Source organism: Oryx dammah, unplaced genomic scaffold (genome assembly GCF_014754425.2).
Source record: "Oryx dammah isolate SB20612 unplaced genomic scaffold, SCBI_Odam_1.1 HiC_scaffold_10, whole genome shotgun sequence".
NCBI classification, from domain to species: domain Eukaryota; kingdom Metazoa; phylum Chordata; class Mammalia; order Artiodactyla; family Bovidae; genus Oryx; species Oryx dammah.
The window spans coordinates 54984917-55003751 of NW_024070194.1; the positions used below are offsets into that span (position 1 = coordinate 54984917).

At 45.2% G+C, this 18835-nt stretch overlaps 1 protein-coding gene across 3 annotated transcripts in view; it reads left to right on the forward strand.

The window, feature by feature from the left end:
• Window positions 1-18835, forward strand: part of FRMD4A (FERM domain containing 4A) — a 366806-nt gene that overhangs the window by 329270 nt on the left and 18701 nt on the right. For all 3 annotated transcript variants that reach the window (XM_040248505.1, XM_040248508.1, XM_040248507.1), the window contains exons 15-20: window positions 5169-5302; window positions 9976-10098; window positions 13113-13341; window positions 15788-15844; window positions 17471-17708; window positions 18456-18623. In XM_040248505.1, the coding sequence (XP_040104439.1) occupies window positions 5169-5302; window positions 9976-10098; window positions 13113-13341; window positions 15788-15844; window positions 17471-17708; window positions 18456-18623 (949 nt within the window). The remainder of the gene's footprint in view (window positions 1-5168; window positions 5303-9975; window positions 10099-13112; window positions 13342-15787; window positions 15845-17470; window positions 17709-18455; window positions 18624-18835) is intronic.

An 18835-nucleotide genomic window follows, 5' to 3' on the forward strand; every position in this document is an offset into this window, starting at 1 on the left:
GTCTGACTCTTAGCGACCCCATGGACTGCAGCCTACCAGGTTCCTCCGTCCATGGGATTTTCCAGGCAAGAGTACTGGAGTGGGATGCCATTGCCTTCTCCAAAATCTGCCACAGTTTCCACTCGTTCCTTCTCTGTTTTCCATGAAGTGATGGTACTACTACTAAGTCACTTCTGTAGTGTCCGACTCTGTGCGACCCCATAGACAGCAGCCCACCAGGCTCCCCCATCCCTGGGATTCTCCAGGCAAGAACACTGGAGTGTGTTGCCATTTCCTTCTCCAGTGCATGAAAGTAAAAAGTGAAAGTGAAGTCACTCAGTCGTGTCCAACTGTTAGCAACCCCATGGACTGCAGCCTACCAGGCTCCTCCATCCATGGGATTTTCCAGTCAAGAGTGCTGGAGTGGGGTGCCATTGCCTTCTCTGTACCAGATGGCATAATTTTTGTTTTCTTAATATTGAGTTTTAAGGCAGCTTTTTCACTCTCCTCTTTCACCCTCATCAAGAGGCTCTTTAGTTTCTCTTTGCTTTCCTCCATTAGAATGGTATCATCTGCATATTTGAGGTTGTTGATATTTCTCCCATCAATCTTGATTCCAGCCTGTGATTCATCCAGCCTTACATTTCACATGATGCACTCTGCATAAAACTTAAATAAGCAAGGTGACAATATAGAGCCTGGATGCCTGGACGTACTTTCTTCCCAATTTTGAACCAGTCTGTTGTTCCATGTCCGGTTCTAACTGTTGCTTCTTGACCTGCATACAGCTTTCTCAGGGAGCAGATAAGGTGGTCTAGTATTCCCGTTTCCTGAAGGATTTTTCAGTTTGTTGTGATCCACAAAGTCAAAGGCTTTAGCGTAGTCAGTGAAGCAGAAATGGATGCTTTTCTGGAATTCCCTTGCTTCTTCTGTGATCCAATGAATGTTGGCGATTTGGTCTCTGGTTCCTCTGCCTTTCCTAAATCCAGCTTGTACATCTGGAAGTTCTCGGTTCATGTACTATTGAAGCCTAGCTTGAAGGATTTTGAGCATTACCTTGCTAGCATGTGAAGTGAGCGCAATTGTATGGTAGTCTGAACATCCTTTGGGATTGCCTTTCTTTGGGACTGGAATGAAAACTGACCTTTCCAGTCCTGTGGCCACTGCTGAGTTTTTCAAATTTGCTGGTATATTGAGTATAACACTTTACTAACAGCATCATCTTTTTGGATTTTAAATAGCTCAACTGGAATTCCATCACCTCCACTAGCTTTGTTGGAAGTAATGCTTCCTAAGGCCCACTTGACTTTACACTCCAGGATGTCTGGCTCTAGATAGTGATGACACCATCGTGGTTATCTGGGTCATTAAGAGCTGTTTTGTATAGTTCTGTGTATTCTTGCCACCTCTTCTTTATCTCTTCTGCTTCTGTTAGGTCCTCACCATTTTTGTCCTTTATTTTGCCCATTTTTCCATGAAATGTTCCCTTGGTGTCTCTGATTTTCTTGAAGAGCTTTCTAGTCTTTCCCATTCTGTTGTTTTCCTCTATTTCTTTGCATTGTTCTCTGAGGAAGGCTTTCTTATTTCTCCTTGCTATCCTCTCGAACTGGGTAAATCTTTCCCTTTCTCCTTTGCCTTTTGCTTCTCTTCTTTTCTCAGCTATTTGTAAGCCTTCCACAGACAACCACTTTGCCTTCTTACATTTCTTTTTCTTTAAGATGGTTTTGGTCACAGCTTCCTGTTCTTCAGACACTCCATCTACCAGATTTAATCCCTTGAATCTACTTGTCACTTCCACTGTATAGTCATAAGGGATTTGATTTAGGTCATACCTGAATGGCCTAGTGGTTTTCCCTACTTTCTTCAATTTAAGCCTGAATTTTGCAATGAGGAGCTGATGATCTGAGCCACAGTCAGCTCCCGGTCTTGTTTTTGCTGACTGCATAGAGCTTCTCTATCTTTAGCTGCAAAGAATATGATCAATCTAATTTCAGCATTGTCCATCTGGTGATGTCCATGTGTAGAGTCATCTCTTGTGCTGTTGGAAGAGGGTGTTTCGTATGACCAGTGTGTGCTCTGGCAAAACTCCTTTAGCCTTTGCCCTGCTTCATTTTGTATTCCAAGGACAAACTTGCTATTACTCCAGGTATCTCTTGACTTCCTACTTTTGCATTTCAATCGCTTGTGATGAAAAGGACATCTTTTTTTGGTGTTAGTTCTAGAAGGTACTGTAAATCTTCATAGAACCATTCAACTTCAGCTTCTTTGGCATTAGTGGTTGGGGCATAGAGTTGGATTACTGTGATGTTGAATGGTTTGCCTTGGAAGCAAACCAAGATCATTTTTGAGACAGCACCCAAGTACTGCATTCTCAACTCTTCTGTTGACTATGAGGGCTGTTGCATTTCTTCTAAGAGATTTTTGCCCACAGTAGTAGATATATTGGTCATCTGAATGAAATTTGCTGATTCCTATCCATTTTAGTTCACTGATTTCTAAAATGTTGATGTTCACATTTTAGGAATTGTTTAGGCTAACTATTATAAATAATAATAATTTAGGTAGTGCTAATGAGCTCAAAACCAAAGCTTAACTAGTCTCATAACTAGAGGTCAGATCATCCAGAAACACTGTGCTTTACCACCCAGAGTTTAATGTGATTTTTGCTTTTTTAAATATAATTTATATTTTTTAAATATAATTCATTCTTAGATTAGACTTCATAAATCATCATTTCCTATTGAGGGGTTAGGCAGAGGTGAGAGGGAAAACAATGAATGTTTCATTTGTGCTAAAAATCCTTTAATCTTCTTGGACCCAAGTTTCCCCAGGTCTGTTTTTTAAATCTAAAGTCTGACTTCCTTCCAGTATTATTTTATATTCTTATTAATCCTTTCAATGATGAAATAGAGCTTAGCTCATTAAATTTTCCTGTGTCTTCACCTGTGGTTGGTGACTATGGCTAAGAGAATGAAATTAAGATTCAAAATGGTTTTTTAATAGCTGTGTTATGTTAGATGGATGTAGACTGGATATAGTTCAGGACTAATAAGCTCAGGGTAATTGACTTATGGGGGTAGAAAACCTGAAGCATTTCAAAAAGGGGAGCCTGCAGCAATGTCCAGCCATGTGCTACATGAGCACACCATATGGATTTAGAATCTGAGAGATATGCAGTCATAGACGCTTTGTGAGGGTCAAGTTTTTATTTGCATTTACTGTTGAATTTGGAAACATGCAACTGAAGCATGATGAAATCCAGGAAAGAGCTTCAAAAATGATTAAAAGCTTGGAAGGCCGATTCTATAATGAAACCGCTTACAGGGACTAGATTTCTTTACCGAGATGAGATACAACTTAATTATAGCATCTAAGCATATGATTGAAACCAGTATTTGTTCATTCAAGCTAATATGTATTAGCCAGTATGGAGACAAAAATGGTCCATTCCTGCAGTGATGGAGATTCTCTGTTTCAAGTTAGAATGGAGTAGGGGCTAGGGGAAGCCTAAAATGGAGTCAAAGTGTACCTAAACGTTGAAAATTCTTGAGGATTAAGGTTATAAGAACCCAGGTGCCTGGTAATTGAGGGAACATGGGGACTCCTGCTCAGAGCCTAAAGAAGAATCATATATTTATGGGGATGATTGGAGCATCTCAGGGTTTTTGATGTAAAAGCATAGAAGTCTTTTCTAGTATTGATTCTGAGATACCATCTTTAACCACTGGAAGTAACAGAACAGTTGACTCTGGAGAATTCCTTTTGGATTATTTTCAAATCTGTCATCCATTCACTGAATTATCCCAAAATGCTTCCTAAGGAAATATAGTTCCCACCCCTCCCTCCAACAAATCCTGCTGGAATTTTTATTGGGATTACAGTGATTCACTGATTTAGTTCCTGAAGAATTGACATCATTACAACACCAAGCCTCCAATCCATGACCAGAGTACTTCCCTATCTTGTCTGAGGTCTTTTTTTTTTTAAATATAAATTTATTTATTTTAATTGGAGGTTAATTACTTTATAGTATTATATTGGTGGTCTTGTGTTTTCCTCATCAGAGTATTCTACTTTTCACTGTGGAGATCCCATCCACCTTTCACTAGATGAATCTCTAGGTATTAGAGATTTCCACTCTCCATGGCACAAGAAGCAAAGTAATAAGCAACGTTTCCTTTCCCAGGGAGTTAAGGTGCCTTGTCTAACCGTCCAGGTAGAAAAGGTATAATATCTTCACTGTGGGAAAGCTAATTTCAGAGTCCAAGCATTTTGCAGCCCAGAAACGATTCTTCTGATATAATGTAAATCTCTCCAGTTGGCATTTCAGCTTATTTTCCTTTTGTTTAGTTTACAGTTTGCCTTACACAACGGTTTCCTATCTAGCAGGCTGCTATTTGAATCAGCAAGCAGATATTTCTATGCTGCATGTAAAAATAGGGATAACATTTATTAGGAGGGAATTTGCTCATGATTCAGTCTTGCATTCTAAAACTACAATAAAAATCTAATTTTATTTTTAAACTATATGTGCTTAGCTAAAAAGACCAAAAGAAAATGCTTATTGGCGGTTACCTCTGGGTGACTAGCTTATGGATTATTTTTATACCTGTCTACATTGTCAGAGTTTTATGATAAACATGCATTATCTTTGTACTTAGAAAAAAATAAGCACTTTAAATTGAAAGAAGTTAAAACTATGTATTAAAATGACTGGCTCAGGAACTCCCTGGCAGCCCAGTGGTTAGGACTCTGTGCTTTCATTATCAGGGGTGCAATTTCAGTCACTAGTGGGGGAACTAAGATCCCTCAAGCTGTGTTTCATGGCCAAAAAAATTAAACAAATGACTTGCTCAATTTACTTCCCCTTCTTGGTGCAAAATATTTATCAAAATTTGCTAGTGAAATTAAAATGGATGTGCAACATATCTTAAGATAATCAAGGAAGAGAAAATTCTCTTTCAGGCATGTACATTTCCCTGCCAGTCTTTCTGACCAGTTGCAAATTACCCAGAGTGCTGAGAAGTTGTTCCTCAAGCTTGGAGCCCCAAGCACCTGTTTTATTTCACACTCCCTTGATTCCAGGGGTAAATCCCACATCCACAGCATGGGCTTCGGTTCAGTTCCTTTGTGGTCCAGATGTGCATCCCTTCATCGACTGGCCTGGTAACCCTGCTGTTAATTGACAGGTTCTCAGGAATCGGATAGCTCTCAGTCGGCCAAGAAAGACATGCTGGCGGCCTTGAAATCCAGGCAGGAAGCTCTGGAGGAAACGCTGCGCCAGCGGCTGGAGGAGCTGAAGAAACTCTGCCTCCGAGAAGCAGTGAGTACCCCAGTTCATCCTGTGTGCTCATCTGTGCTCATGTATTTATAAAAGGCAAGGGTGGGCGTCACCAGGGGCATAAGAGGGAAGCAGGACCTCTTCTGTTGATGACACCCAGCCCCTGGGATGAGCATCCCTCATCTTGGACCACAGTGAAACACTCTGACAGCAGTGAAAGCACGTCTTGGCAGAATTCCCAGTGAGAACCTCCCCCCAGGAGCCAAATGACAAGTAGTGATAACAGTCATGATAGCAACAGTAAATAGCGACATTTGCATGGCACCTCATAGTTTATAAAGCAGGTCCTCATACGACAGGACCATGTTGGATGGAACGGTTTGCCATCTTCCTAAGACTTTGTGCCTGAGTTTATCAGTGTTATGGCTTTTGTTTCTCTTGAGTGTATTTCAGATTTATTTTTGTTGAGATAATAGTGAGAAGCACCTTTGGGGATCAACAAGGAAATCAGGATTTCATCTGATATATCTTTAAAACTCATGATCTGGTGTGTGTCTCTTAGTGTTGTTGTTGTTGCTTTTTTTTTTTTTTTGTAGATGATACTTTTTTTTTCCTTTAGTTTTTTTCTATTTTGTTTGTTTGTTTTTACAGTAGGTCTTTGGTTATCTATTTAAAATATATCAGTGTCTGCATGTCAATCCCAAACACCCAATCTGTACCTCCCCTTGGTAATCATAAATTCATTCTCTAAGTCTGTGAATCTGTTTCTGCTTTGTAAAAGTTCATTTGTATCATTTTTTTTTGTATTTCATATATAAGTGATGTCATGATATTTGTCTTTCTCTGTCTGACTTGCTTCACTTTGAATGACAGTCTCCAGGTCCATCCATGTTGCTGCAAATGGCATTATTTCCTTCTTTTCGATGACTGAGTAGTATTCCATTGTATCTGTGTGCCACATCTTCTTTATCCATTCATCTGTCACTGGACTTCTAGGTTGCCTCCACGTCTTGGTTACTACAGACAGTACTGCAGTGAACATTGGGGTGCGTGTATACTTTCGAAAAAAGTTTTTCTGGTTTCAGAAAAGTTTTTTTCCAGATATATGCCCAGGAGTTGAATTGCTCCTAGACATATATCTGGATCATATGGTAGCTCTATTTTCACTTTTTTGAGGAACATCCATACTGTTTTCCACAGTGGCTACACCAATTTACATTCCCACCAACAGTGTAGGAAGGTTCCCTTTTCTCCACACCCTCTCCAGCGTTGATTATTTGTAGACTTTTTGATGACGGCCATTGAGACTGGTGTGAGGTGATACCTCACTGTAGTTATGGTTTGTATTTCCCTAATAATTAGTGATGTTGAGCATCGTTTCATGTGTTTTTTTGGCCATCTGTATGTTTTCTTTGTAGAAATGTCTATTTAGGTCTTTGGCCTATTTTTTGATTGGGTTGTTTACTTTTTGGATATCGAGTTGCATGAGCTGTTTGTAAATGAAATCTTAGCCTAATCATCTAAAAAATATTCTAATTTATGCAAAGCAATGCTTCCTCAGGTATACACACACACACACACACGTATCGCATCTCATTGAGATTTAGGGGCTGTAGCAGATCACTATTTATATTTATTTGTGTGTCTTTTTCCACCACCTTCTGCTTATTTCACAGTTCTTTGTTATGTTTGAAAGCTTGATTTCTTTTAATGCAATTCACATTACTGTGAGCGTGCTTGCACATGGATACGATGGGGTGGGAACCCTTGGGGGAGAGATAGTCCTGCATGTAACAGTACAAGGAGCTTTGTTGGTCAAAAACTCCCAAAGGGAAGTGGAAAGGTGTTCCCAAACTAACTTGAAGAGTGTTACTCCCCTCCCCCAAATCATAATGCCTTACTCCAGGAAGAATGAAAGCAGGGGCCACAGAAGGAGATCACGTTACAGTTCAACTTGGCTTAATTATGCTCTGGATTGATTTAAACCGGAGCCAGCTCAAAGCAGACCCACATTAGTGCAAATCCTTTGCAAATCTTGGGGAAAGCAGTTGGCCCGGCTGGGGGATGTGCTCTGTGATACTGTTAATATCAGCAAGCTTTTTTATAAAGAATGTGTTGGAAAGACTGAGACAACATGGGTGTGGGTATCTGCAGTTGTTAATTTGTAAAGCCTTATTTTGTTTTTCATAAAGGCAGCATCCTTAAACCCAGCAGGGAACCAGCACTAGAAAACTGGTGAAACATGTCCGGGCAAGGTTAGCGTGTCTGTTAAAGGTCTACAGGCCTCTCTTAAATATAAAAGCAAAATAAGGAAAACAAAACTCTTACTTTTTGTAATGTGGACACCAGAAAATAGAGCTCGAGTGGCAGAAATGACTTCACAAGAAGCCGGTCACAGTCTCCCACCTCCTCTGAACTCAGGGGACAGGAGAACTTGTCTCTCTGACAGTCCTGCTCTTTCTGTGTCCTCCACACATCATGCCCCTCAGCTCAGGGTATCAAGAAGCTTTTTGTCATCTGGGGCATGGGGCAGCCCGAATGAGATGCAGTGGGAGTGTTTGGCAGAATATAACTGACATAAGAATAGAAGGGAAACCGGGTCTATTGAGCCTCTCACCAAAGTGTGTTAAATTCCCCTGTCACCAGCAGCTCTGGTTACACGTGAAATCAGATTAAATATGGAGAATCAAAGCCTGGACTCAAATACCTTCAAGCAGATGGTGGAAAATCAGTAGCCTCATTTTTTTAAAAAAGATATTTTGTTTTAAAACCACAGACTTTTTTTTTGTTGTTTTCTTTGAAGTTTTATTTCATTATTCTCAGAAGGCTTGGTACTGTTGCTGGGACGATACAGATTCTCAATTTGCAGTAATTAGCAATACAGCTTTTCAATATTTCCTCTTCCATTGTAGTAGCTTACAATGGAAGAGGAGATTTAGAGACAGCCTTTAAATTTTTCATAGATTTAAAAAAAATTTTACTTTATGTTGGACTGGAATTAATCTGCAATTTTGTGTTAGAAAACCACAGACTCTTTAGAGTTTTAAATCAATGCTCATTTTAACAACTTTTCCCTTCTTTTTTAAGTCACAAAGTCAAGAAGAAAGTCACAACAACATAAAATCCTCTATCTGTCATGTTATTTATAGGCAGACTTTCAGGGCAGTAGATAAAAATGTTGCCGAGTAAACACATAACTACTTGGGAGACATTTGAACCACGTTTAAAAAAAGAAAAGAGAGGAAAAAAAAAAAAAAAAACAGGGCAGAAAACTGCAGAGCATTTTGTATTCAAAGAGTTGACCATTGTGCTCTGAAATGCTTATACTGGGGAATAAAAAGCCCAAGAGGTCATTTCCTGATGGCCTGAACCCAGGAGGAGAGGCCTGGGATTGCAGGGAGTGGGTGTATTTGTACATGCCAGGTGTACCCACATGTGCACTCACACACACACAGAACCCATCATGTACAGACACACACCCAGTGACACACACAGTAGTGGCAGAGAAGCCAGATCACTCCTTCTGTTGGAAGGCCAGTCTGCCCCTGGAATCTAATGATCAGGGCTCACCTGCCCATAGGAGGCTCCCTGGCATAGAAGTTTCTGCGTGAGTGACAGATGTTCCCAAGAAGAGCCTGCACTGGGTCTTTATGTAGCATCCATGTTGGTTTGAGACTAGAGACCAGGGCTCAGTTCTGCCTGGAAGGGCTACCTGTGCCTCGGAGGCAGGCAGTGGGTTTCCCAGGCTTTTCTGGTCCCTGGAAGTGACTCCTTGCAATAGACACCTGGGCTCCACTAGGTGGATTAGCTGCTGACTCAAATATAATCTTTATTCAGCCCAAAGGTAACCACTCATAGAGAGCCTAATCCTAACCGTGAATCATCCCACAGACCTCTCTTCGCCTTTTCCTGGGACAATTGTCCCCACGGTGGTCTGTCCACTAAATTCACTGTCCTTCTACTCACAACAGTTAGATTTCCAGAGCCCCAAAGGCACATACACCAGATTTTTTTAAATGGCTTTGTCAGTAGTATGGATTATGTTTCAGTTTCAATTGAAACTCATATCTGTACACATTTAATTTCTTTTGAGCTCAGCCTGTTCCTTGAGCATCCGGCCAGAGTGGAATAATTATTACTCATATTCAGGTTTTAAATAATGTAATAATGCCCTTTTCTGGGATTTGCCCAATAGATGCCAGTCTTCCTAAGAAAGCTCATTTTAAACTTTGATATTTGAGAGGGAATAGTTGATGCAGTGAAAAGAACCGGAGTTTAGACCCAGAAAGACCAGCGATCTCATGTTGCCGCTGCTCTTACTGGCTGTGCAGTCTCGCCGGGCACTCAGTAGACATGGCCAGACGCGTGTATGAACTTAACAAGTGAAAGAAATTCGGGTTTTTATGATGAATACCAACAGTGACTTAACTTACCTGATAGGAATTTACTTTGGGAAAAACTTTTCCAAGTGCTTCTGTTCTGTAAAAGAAGGACTGCTCTCATACATTTGTAGAAATGAAATTGCACTGTAGGAACTCCTGTTAACCTTAATATTGTGTAAGGTTATGGTTTCAAATCTATGTATTGGATCTGTACTTTGAAGAGTGTGCATGTGTGTGCGTGTGTGTGCGTGTATGCATGCGTGTGTCCATGTCCTAGAAGCCAGTCGCGGACGCTCTGCTGATCCCTCCTCCCATGATGTCACACCTCTATAGGAGCTGACCGGCAAACTGCCTGTGGAGTATCCTCTGGATCCAGGAGAGGAACCACCCATTGTTCGAAGAAGAATCGGGACATCCTTCAAGCTGGATGAGCAGAAAATCTTGCCCAAAGGAGAGGTGTGTGTTTCTTCTCTCTGTGGCTAGATTCTCTGATTCCCGCCTTACTGGCCTATTTGTGAGGACGCCAGGGTTTTCTCTAATGATGTTTCATTCTACCCAACACCGCTCTTTTCCTCCTGAGTAGCCCTCCTGTAATCTTTTCTTAAGTTATCTGTTTGGTCAGTATTCCGTGCCCGTTGGGTGGGTCGGTTACCTGTGTTAATCCGAAAGCATTTTGATTTCTGCAGAGGCTGTGTGCCTGACTCAGTAGGCTTGTTGCAGGCAGCAAAGTTAACAGGAGGATATTTCCTAACATCCATGTGTGCTTCTCCCGGCTCTTTGTCACTGAGAGCGAAGTGTGCTGTGTGACCTATGAGAGGAAACAATCGAAAAGGAAGGATGCCGAGGCCATGTCCGCAGGTGCAGGGCTGCTGCCCTCGTTGCTGTTCAGTCGCTCAGTCGTGTCTGACTCGTTGTGACCCCATGGACTGCAGCATGCCAGGCTTCCCCGTCCTTCATCATCTCCCAGAGCTTGATCAAACTCATGTCCATTGAGTCAGTAATGCCATCCAACCATCTTATCCTGTCACCGGCTTTTCCTCATGCCCTCAATCTTTCCCAGCATCAGAGTGTTTTCCAGTGAGCCTTGGGCACCCAGTTGGTTAATAAGTTATCCAGTCTCAGAGCAAGAGAAATTCAAGGCCAGGCACACCTCAGGCCCCAGGGGCATGTCCAGGAAATGGCTTTCCAAATTTATTCCGAATACAGTTACTCATTACAACACTACTGAACAGAGGGTTTCAAAGGGCAGGAATCAGAGCCAGTGGAGAAGGGAATTCTGTACGGGCTTAGCGTTTTTAAAAAGAGAACCCGATGTTGTCACATAACACGTGCAGTGGTTGAGTTTAGGGGGAAACACACATGCCATGGAGACAACTGAGGGGGGTGACCAGTCTCCTAAAACCTGTAATAGCAGCCCCCCATCCCCAGGCAGTGGGGGGAGCTGGTGGATGCACCAGAACCCTTCACCCAAACCCAGAGGCAGTTTTCCTCTTCTGTAGAACGAAGGTCATGACCCTCATTTCTCCAGACTGTCGCTGGGATTAAGTGAGCAAGTGGACGGAAAATATTTAACTCAGTATTGACAAATGCTAGATGCTTGGTAACCATGAGGGGTGTCGGAGGAGGGGTGCTGGGCCATGGGTGGGCCTGGGACTTTATCAGAGTCAGAACTAGGGTGCAGGCTGATGCGATTTAGAGAACCAGCTGGTGGAGTATTTCTCAAACCCACCTGTCGTCAGAACTGCCTGGAGACTTCCACTCCTCTTGTACTGGTCAGACGCCTGCACTGAACTTTCCAGGGGAGACCCCACTTGAGTGAGCACCCTACCCTACCCTACCCATGCCCTGTTCTTCCCACGTTCCCATCACGCCTTCTCACACTGCCCCTGTCACACTTCCCAGTAAAAGATGACTTGGCCCCCGAAGAATCCTTATCTCCTGCAGATGTCATCAGCAGATGCACCTTTCTCCTGGGAATGCCCTTGACCTCCCTGTTCACACGCAGGCAGCCATCTGTGCGGACGAGCCGCCAGCCTTGTCCTTGGCTCGGTTTAAGTAGCAAGAGTGTGTCCTGGGCTCCCACAAAATCACAGTCAGGGTCTTGGGCCAGGGCTGTTCTGCCTGCCCAGGAGCAGCTGCGAGCTGAGGTCACTCTTGCAGACCGGGCTGTGTCCTTGGTGACTTTTTTGTCTTGAGGGTCCGGGCAAGAGTCCACCTCGTTATGGTTACTCTTCTCCAGGGATGAAGAAATGCAGCGGGCGTTTGAAGGACCCGGGGACTCTTAAAGCCCTTTACTCGTTCTTTCAGTCTCCCCCTGGGCCTGTCCCTTCAGGGCTGCACAGGAAGTGAAGTCCAGCTGAGAGTTTTGTGCCTGATGGAGGCACCCTGCCTGGCATACGGTGCCCACAGGGGAGGGTGGAGTATTCGGCCATTGACTAGGAATTGCTGGCTCCAGCGAGCTCGGTGATCTGCTCTTCCGTGGTTAGATCCATTCCTTTCAGGTTTTAGCCAGGCTGTGGATCCTCCGGAGCTACAATGTGGTCTTGGGCTCCCCTGGTGTTGATGGTCTGGGTGGTGTCTGCAGAAGGGACCAGCTGAGCTGCAGAGAAGCCAGCAGTTAATCTGAAGGCCCCCTTCATCCTTTGAGCCCACCAGGCACCTTCTGGCAGCCACAGTTGCATTTCTCCTGGGTTCAAAACCCTGTTTGAGGGAAAATTCATCCCCCTGCTCCTTTCAGCCAAAGTCAGGAGTAGAGGAAGAAGGGAAGGAGGCACACAGGAAAGGAAGGTGTGCCCAAGACGATCCAAGGAGCAGGGGCCCAGCTCCACCACCCACCAGCCAGACCCACAGGGGGCCCCTGGTCATTCAGCAGAAGTTATGTGCAGAACAGGTGTGTGTGGACAGCAGAGCTCACAGAAAAACATCTGAAGGAGGCATGATTAAGTAGGGATGAGGGCCAGCATGAAGGGCTCAAAATAGAGACAGAGGGCATGTACTGCGGCTGGGGGCAGCGGGGGTGGGGGTGGGGATGTCCCTGTGAGTCCCCTGCTAGCAAACCCACAGAAGAGCACAGAGAGACCATGCCCCTAATGGAAAGCAGATGCCAACCCAGTGGGCCCTGGATTGCCTCTATGCTGGGTCTTCCAGAACGTTGCTGGAGACCTTGGAAATGAAACCTAGTGGCCCCCAGGCCTGAAAACTCCCTGCTTCTCAGTGACGGTGCCAGTCTCAGAGCTGATGGTTGTCCGCAGGATGGATCAGAGGCCTAGAGTCTCAAAAGCGAGCGTGTCAAGGTCCCTGGCTGCCAGGGACTGGAAGAGCCAGCGCTGAGGGGCCAGGCCCAGCTGGGGTGGGCGCTGAGCCCTCTAGCTCCCTAGTGTGCCAGTCTTGCAGGGCGGGGCGGGGGTGGGAGGATGGGCATCACCTGTTCAGCATCCACCTAAGTGCGGCCTTGGCTCCCCCTCCTACAGGAAGCCGAGTTGGAGCGCCTGGAGCGGGAGTTTGCCATTCAGTCCCAGATTACAGAAGCTGCCCGCCGCCTGGCCAGTGACCCCAATGTCAGCAAAAAACTGAAGAAGCAGAGGAAAACCTCCTATCTGAACGCACTGAAGAAGCTGCAGGAGATTGAAAGCGCCATCAACGAGAACCGCGTCAAATCTGGGAAGAAACCCACCCAGAGGGCCTCGCTGATCATCGACGGTCAGTGCTAAGACCACTCCCCGCTGTGGGTGTCCCTTCCCCAACTGGCCTCAGGGGATGGGTGTCCCTGTCCAGAGCGTGGACCTAAAACCCAGACCCCTGAGTAATCTAGCAAGCTGCTGAGCTACCCCTGTGCGTTAATGTTTCCATCCATAAAATGAAGCTAGAAAGACCTGGTAGCAGTGAGAGCAATAAGATGCACTCAGAACCTGAGATAAAAGGGATTATACAAATCAAAGGAGTATTATTACTCTTTATGGCCTCTTGGAAATGCACTCCTCTCAGTCTCCTGAAAACTAAGTCCTCAGCCAGCTTAGGCTCCAACATCCTTAGGGATCTGGTTACCCTACCCAGGTCTGGAAGGAAAGGCGGGAGGCTGGGCTACCCCGAGGCCAGCACCCCCACAGCCCTCTTTTGCCTCCCTAGGCTTCTGTCCCACTGCTGAAGCTGAAGAGGTCTGGGCCTCCCCACTCTGATGGTCTAGAGGCCAAAACCCTGGTCCAGGAGGGGTTAGGAGCTGGGGAGACTATATTTGGTGAACACTAGACGGGAAGAACCCAGAATTCATCACCAGCTCTCAAGTCTCTCCCAACTATCATGATCCTTTTTTTTTCTTTTTTAAGTCAGCAAACTCTTTTTCTTTGAATGGGAGTATAGTTGTGTTGTATAACACTGCATTCCTTTCAGGTGTACAGCAAAGTGATTCACAAAAGACTAGGTATATACATCTATTCTTTTTCAGATTCTTATCCATTACAGGTTATTATAGGATAATTTAATATAGTTCCTTGAATATAGTAGGTCCTTCCTTATCAATTTCTTTAAGATATATTATCAAGTATCCTTTCATAGTTTATACACATTTATTATACTTTTGCTCCAGGAGGACAGAAAGTAGAAGAGAGGTTATGAGGGGTTGGGGGAGGTGGACAGGGGAGTTACTGCTTTATGGGGACAGAGCTTTAGTTTGGGGAAGATGACAGAAGTTCTGGGGCTGGATGGTGGTGATGACTGCACCACAGTGTGGATGTTCTTAAGTTCACTGAACTGTACAGCTAAAATGGTAAACTTTCTATTATATATGTTTTACCACTGCTGTATGTATATATTGCTGTAGCCTAAAACTGTGGGCATCCTGGGGAGGGGATAATAGACTGGTGACTCCAAGATGCTAGTCAAGGCTGTGTCTCCTAGCAGTTCATAGTTCATCAAGCAATACAAATAAAGAGAATTCTTAGTTTGAAGAGAGAAAGATCATAAAACAATATTTTTGCTCTAGGAAATTTGAAATAACTGTCCTTCTGCCTCTTGCCCTATTGTCCTTGGTGAAGATGTTGTCATTTTCCCTAAAAGAGCTGCAGTCAGCCTGCCTTCCTCTATCTTCTCTGCCTTTTGGGACTTCCTTCTGCACCCTTGAAGGGACCTGGGGGAGGGGGGGTGTCCCCAGCTCTGCAGAAACATCAGCAAAGCTGACAAGAGTGTGGGAGGGACAGCTGAGGGACAGATGTCTTGCACAGACGTCGACCACAGAAGAGCATGGTTCCCCCGCCTGCTCAGTGAGGGCCATTCTGTGAGGACAGCCGGCAGAATCCGTCTGTAACTCACTCTCTGACCAGCTGGCAAATGGTCCCATCCAAGCTGTTAGCCATGTGTTTTACCTGCTTAAGAATATACCTTCTCCATTTTGCTGCCTCCTTGAAATAATGTTTCATCTTAAGAGCCCACTTGAAATAGAGTAATTCCGGTTTCTTCTTCCATGCCTTAGCCTGGCTTGTTATTTAAGAGAGAAAAGGCTAAGCTTGGGATCTAAAGACCTGGGATCTTTTGCTGACTTAGCCAGGAGAGCAACACAGCTCTGGAGAAGCCATCCCTCCCTAGATATCCCTCAGTTTCCCTAGCTGCTAAAGGAAGGGGATTATCTTTCTGTCTCCCTCTGGGTGTGTTCTCATGGTTAATTGAATGGTGTCTGTGAAAATAAGCTTTGGAGAGAGAAGCTGTACTTAGAAGCTTGTTTTGTCTGCTAATGGCTTAAGAAGCTTATTGAGAAGTCATTTACTGTCATATGAGCCAAACCAAGCTCCTCACCCTGGTTTTGCGTGTGTAGAATAAATAGCAGGTCACTTCCTTGGGTTGAGTCGGAACGCGCCCTGAGATGGGCCGGGGCGATGATGTGGCCAGGCGGTCTTTATGCTGAATATTAAGCTGCTCAGTATTGCTGTCGCCAGTGAAACAAAGAACGGGCACATTGCAGTGCAGGGATGGGGGGTGAGTCATGACCTACCACAGAGACTGTCAAAAGAAATGCCTAACAGCATTTTGATTGTGTTTCATGGGTTCTTTCTGATTAGAAAGAAATGGGATGGTGGGAAACTCAGCGATGTTCACAGATTGAGCCCTGTCTAAGGGATGTGTTTAACTCATACTTTTATGCTTTTTGTCTTCCCAGATGGAAATATTGCCAGTGAAGACAGTTCCCTGTCAGATGCCCTTGTTCTTGAAGATGGTATGTTATCTGTTTCCTGCTTGAGAACGCAGAGCATAGATTAAACTGGGATTAAGCTGAATGTAGTCTAGGATAGCCTGGGATTAAGCTATGTGTAGTCTGAAACAGCTCAATGGAAAGCCAGGAGCCGGATCAAGATGGCGCTGGGTTCCCTGTGATTCTTTCACTTCTCAGCGGTCACCTATTTGGCTGAGAGTGGGTGGGCACTACAGAAACACATGCCTGTTGGAATTTCATTATGTCTGGGGGCCTGGAGGTAAGAGTTAAGGTGATGGTGAGTGGTTTGAGTTGTTCGGTCATGTCCAGCTCTTTGTGACTCCGTGCACTGCAGCACGCCAGGCTGCCTGTCTCCTGGAGTTTGCTCAAGCTCGTGTCCATTGAGTTGGTGATGCTATCCAAGTGAGTGGATGGTGTTTGACTTTTTTAGTTGCCAAAACCACATTTTTGCCTAAACAGATGATTTAAACACCATGTATAGTTTCCTTTTGAGTATAATTTCTGGAGGAAAGAAGTGGACATTGGTTTGGGTCATAAAGATTGAAACCTGCTAGGAGAGCCTACGGGCAGCCAGAAGTCTCTATACCTTCCTGAGAAATGGTGAAAGTGAAAGAAAGATGTCCCTTTAGACTCCTGGCCACCTAGAAAGCTGTCTTCTTATTTCTCATTGACCTCCAAAAACCTGGTGATTCTCAGGATATTTTCTTGGGAAATTCTTACAAAACTAGAAGCAATCGCACAGCTACCACCCCCCAACCCCAGCCCACCACCAGCACCACCACCAATCAGGGATGAAGGAATTCCAAACACAGAACCATATTAGAGAATGGTCCCATGAATTTAAGCCCAACCTGAGGAGGTCAGGGCATTAATGACATGGAAATATGGGATTGGCCAAAAAGGTCGCCCAGGTTTTTCTGTAAGATCTTTTTGACCTTTTTTTTAAATCTTTTGTGGCCAATCCATTGTATTAAGTGGTAGTTATTTATTTTTTTGCCCTTTAGGAAAACTTAAGGTGGTAAGGGGTGATTCAGACAGAAAACGTGGAAGATCTTGCTCCTAGTCATAATGATAACTATAAGGATAATATTCATTGTCACTGATGTGGGATGAGGCTGGCAGGGTATTTACCCAGTTGTCTTGGTCCTGCTATTTGCAATCAGATCATCCTGTTTTTATTCATTACACGGGTGGGAGGAAATGCCGTAACTGCAGGGCAGTGGGGACCATGTTTTGAATATCAGAGATCCAGCGCTGGTTTTGACCTCTGTGGACTCCAGTCTCTTCCGGGGAGGAAAGCGGAACACTTGCGGGAGATTCCTCTGTAAAGAGAACTTGGAGTAGGAATAGATTGTCCTTAGCATTGCGTGTGATCAGTTTCTTCCCCATATGCCAGACCTTAGACCTACCAAGGGGCATAACTGCATCACTTGGGCCCCCCACTCCCATCGCAGGTAGCTCCTTCTAGGGGCATTTTCCTTACTGATTTGAGGGGTAAAACAGTGAAACCACGGCTCCTGTCCACTGACCTCTGACAGCAGGGGTGGAATTAGGGTGGGCAGAGCCTGCAGGGGTGTGGGGGAAGGCTGACCCTTGCTCACTTCCACTCTTTTTTCCGTCTTGGTACAGAAGACTCTCAGGTCACCAGCACACTGTCCCCCTTACAGTCCCCTCACAAGGGGCTCCCTCCTCGGCCACCATCGCACAACCGGCCACCTCCTCCCCAGTCCCTGGAGGGACTCAGGCAGATGCACTATCACCGCAATGACTATGACAAGTCGCCCATAAAGCCCAAAATGTGGAGCGAGTCCTCGCTAGATGAGCCTTACGAGAAGGTCAAGAAACGTTCCTCGCACAGTCACTCCAGGTGAGCTGGGCCGGGAAGGCCACACGAGGTCACTGTCCACACTTGGACAGAATCCGAGGGCTAAGTAGCATCTGCGAGTCTCGGGTCCCCCGCACCCTGCATGCGCCTCCCCTGGGCTGCCTTCTAGCAGGGCTGCGCCACAGCGCCCTCTGCTGCCGACCTGCTGGAGGTACAGATTTGTCATTCGCAGGGAAATTTGGGGTTTTTTGGCTCACAGTCCACGCTGGCAGCAGCTTGCTTGAATGTCCTTAAATTCCATGGGAATTAATTAGGAAATAATAGGCAGAAGTATTCTGAAATGGCAAATGAGAGTCCACTCATAAGAATCCCAATGAGAACCCTAAACCATCATCCAACAGAATTCCAAAGCCAAACAGCTGTAATCTTAGCTGTGTATTACCAGTTCATTATTCAGCTGATATGGGAGAGTGGGGGTTTTGTCTGCCTCTCTGTTTTTCTCATTTCCCTTCATTATGCCCCGTAAAACTCCCAGTGGGTGCCCAGACAGGTAAATATTTGTCTTATGGAAAACAGAAACTGTGGCTGAGGGCAGGGGCTTCACAGAACAGCGGCTTCATCTCACACTGCCCTAAGGCATGAAGGATAAGGGATAAGGACGCCCACCCACTTCTGGGGGAGTCCTGGGCAAACTTCCCCGACCCCAAGAGAGATGTCCTGAGGCCACAGTCAGCGACCCCGGGGCAGCCCTGGCATGCAGTGACCAGCATGGCCTCCTCTGGTTTGCAGCAGCCACAAGCGCTTCCCCAGCACAGGGAGCTGTGCCGAAGCAGGAGGCGGGAGCAGCTCCCTGCAGACCAGCCCCATCCGCAGCCTCCCACATTGGAACTCGCAGTGCAGCATGCCATCCACACCCGACCTCCGTGTCCGGAGTCCTCACTACGTGCATTCCACGAGGTGAGTCTCCCCATCTCCCTCCATGGGCCAGACTCTCACCTTTGTAAAAATTTGGCCCCACACTGGCCCAGGTAACTGGTGAACTAGAGTCAGGACTGGACCGATGAGGTAGGCTCTTCTGTAAGTGAAGCAGAATTAAAAGTGAGCCGGCAGCAGAAGGACCCCAAGAACCAAGAGACACATTATATCCCACTGTCTGCATCAGTAGGGCA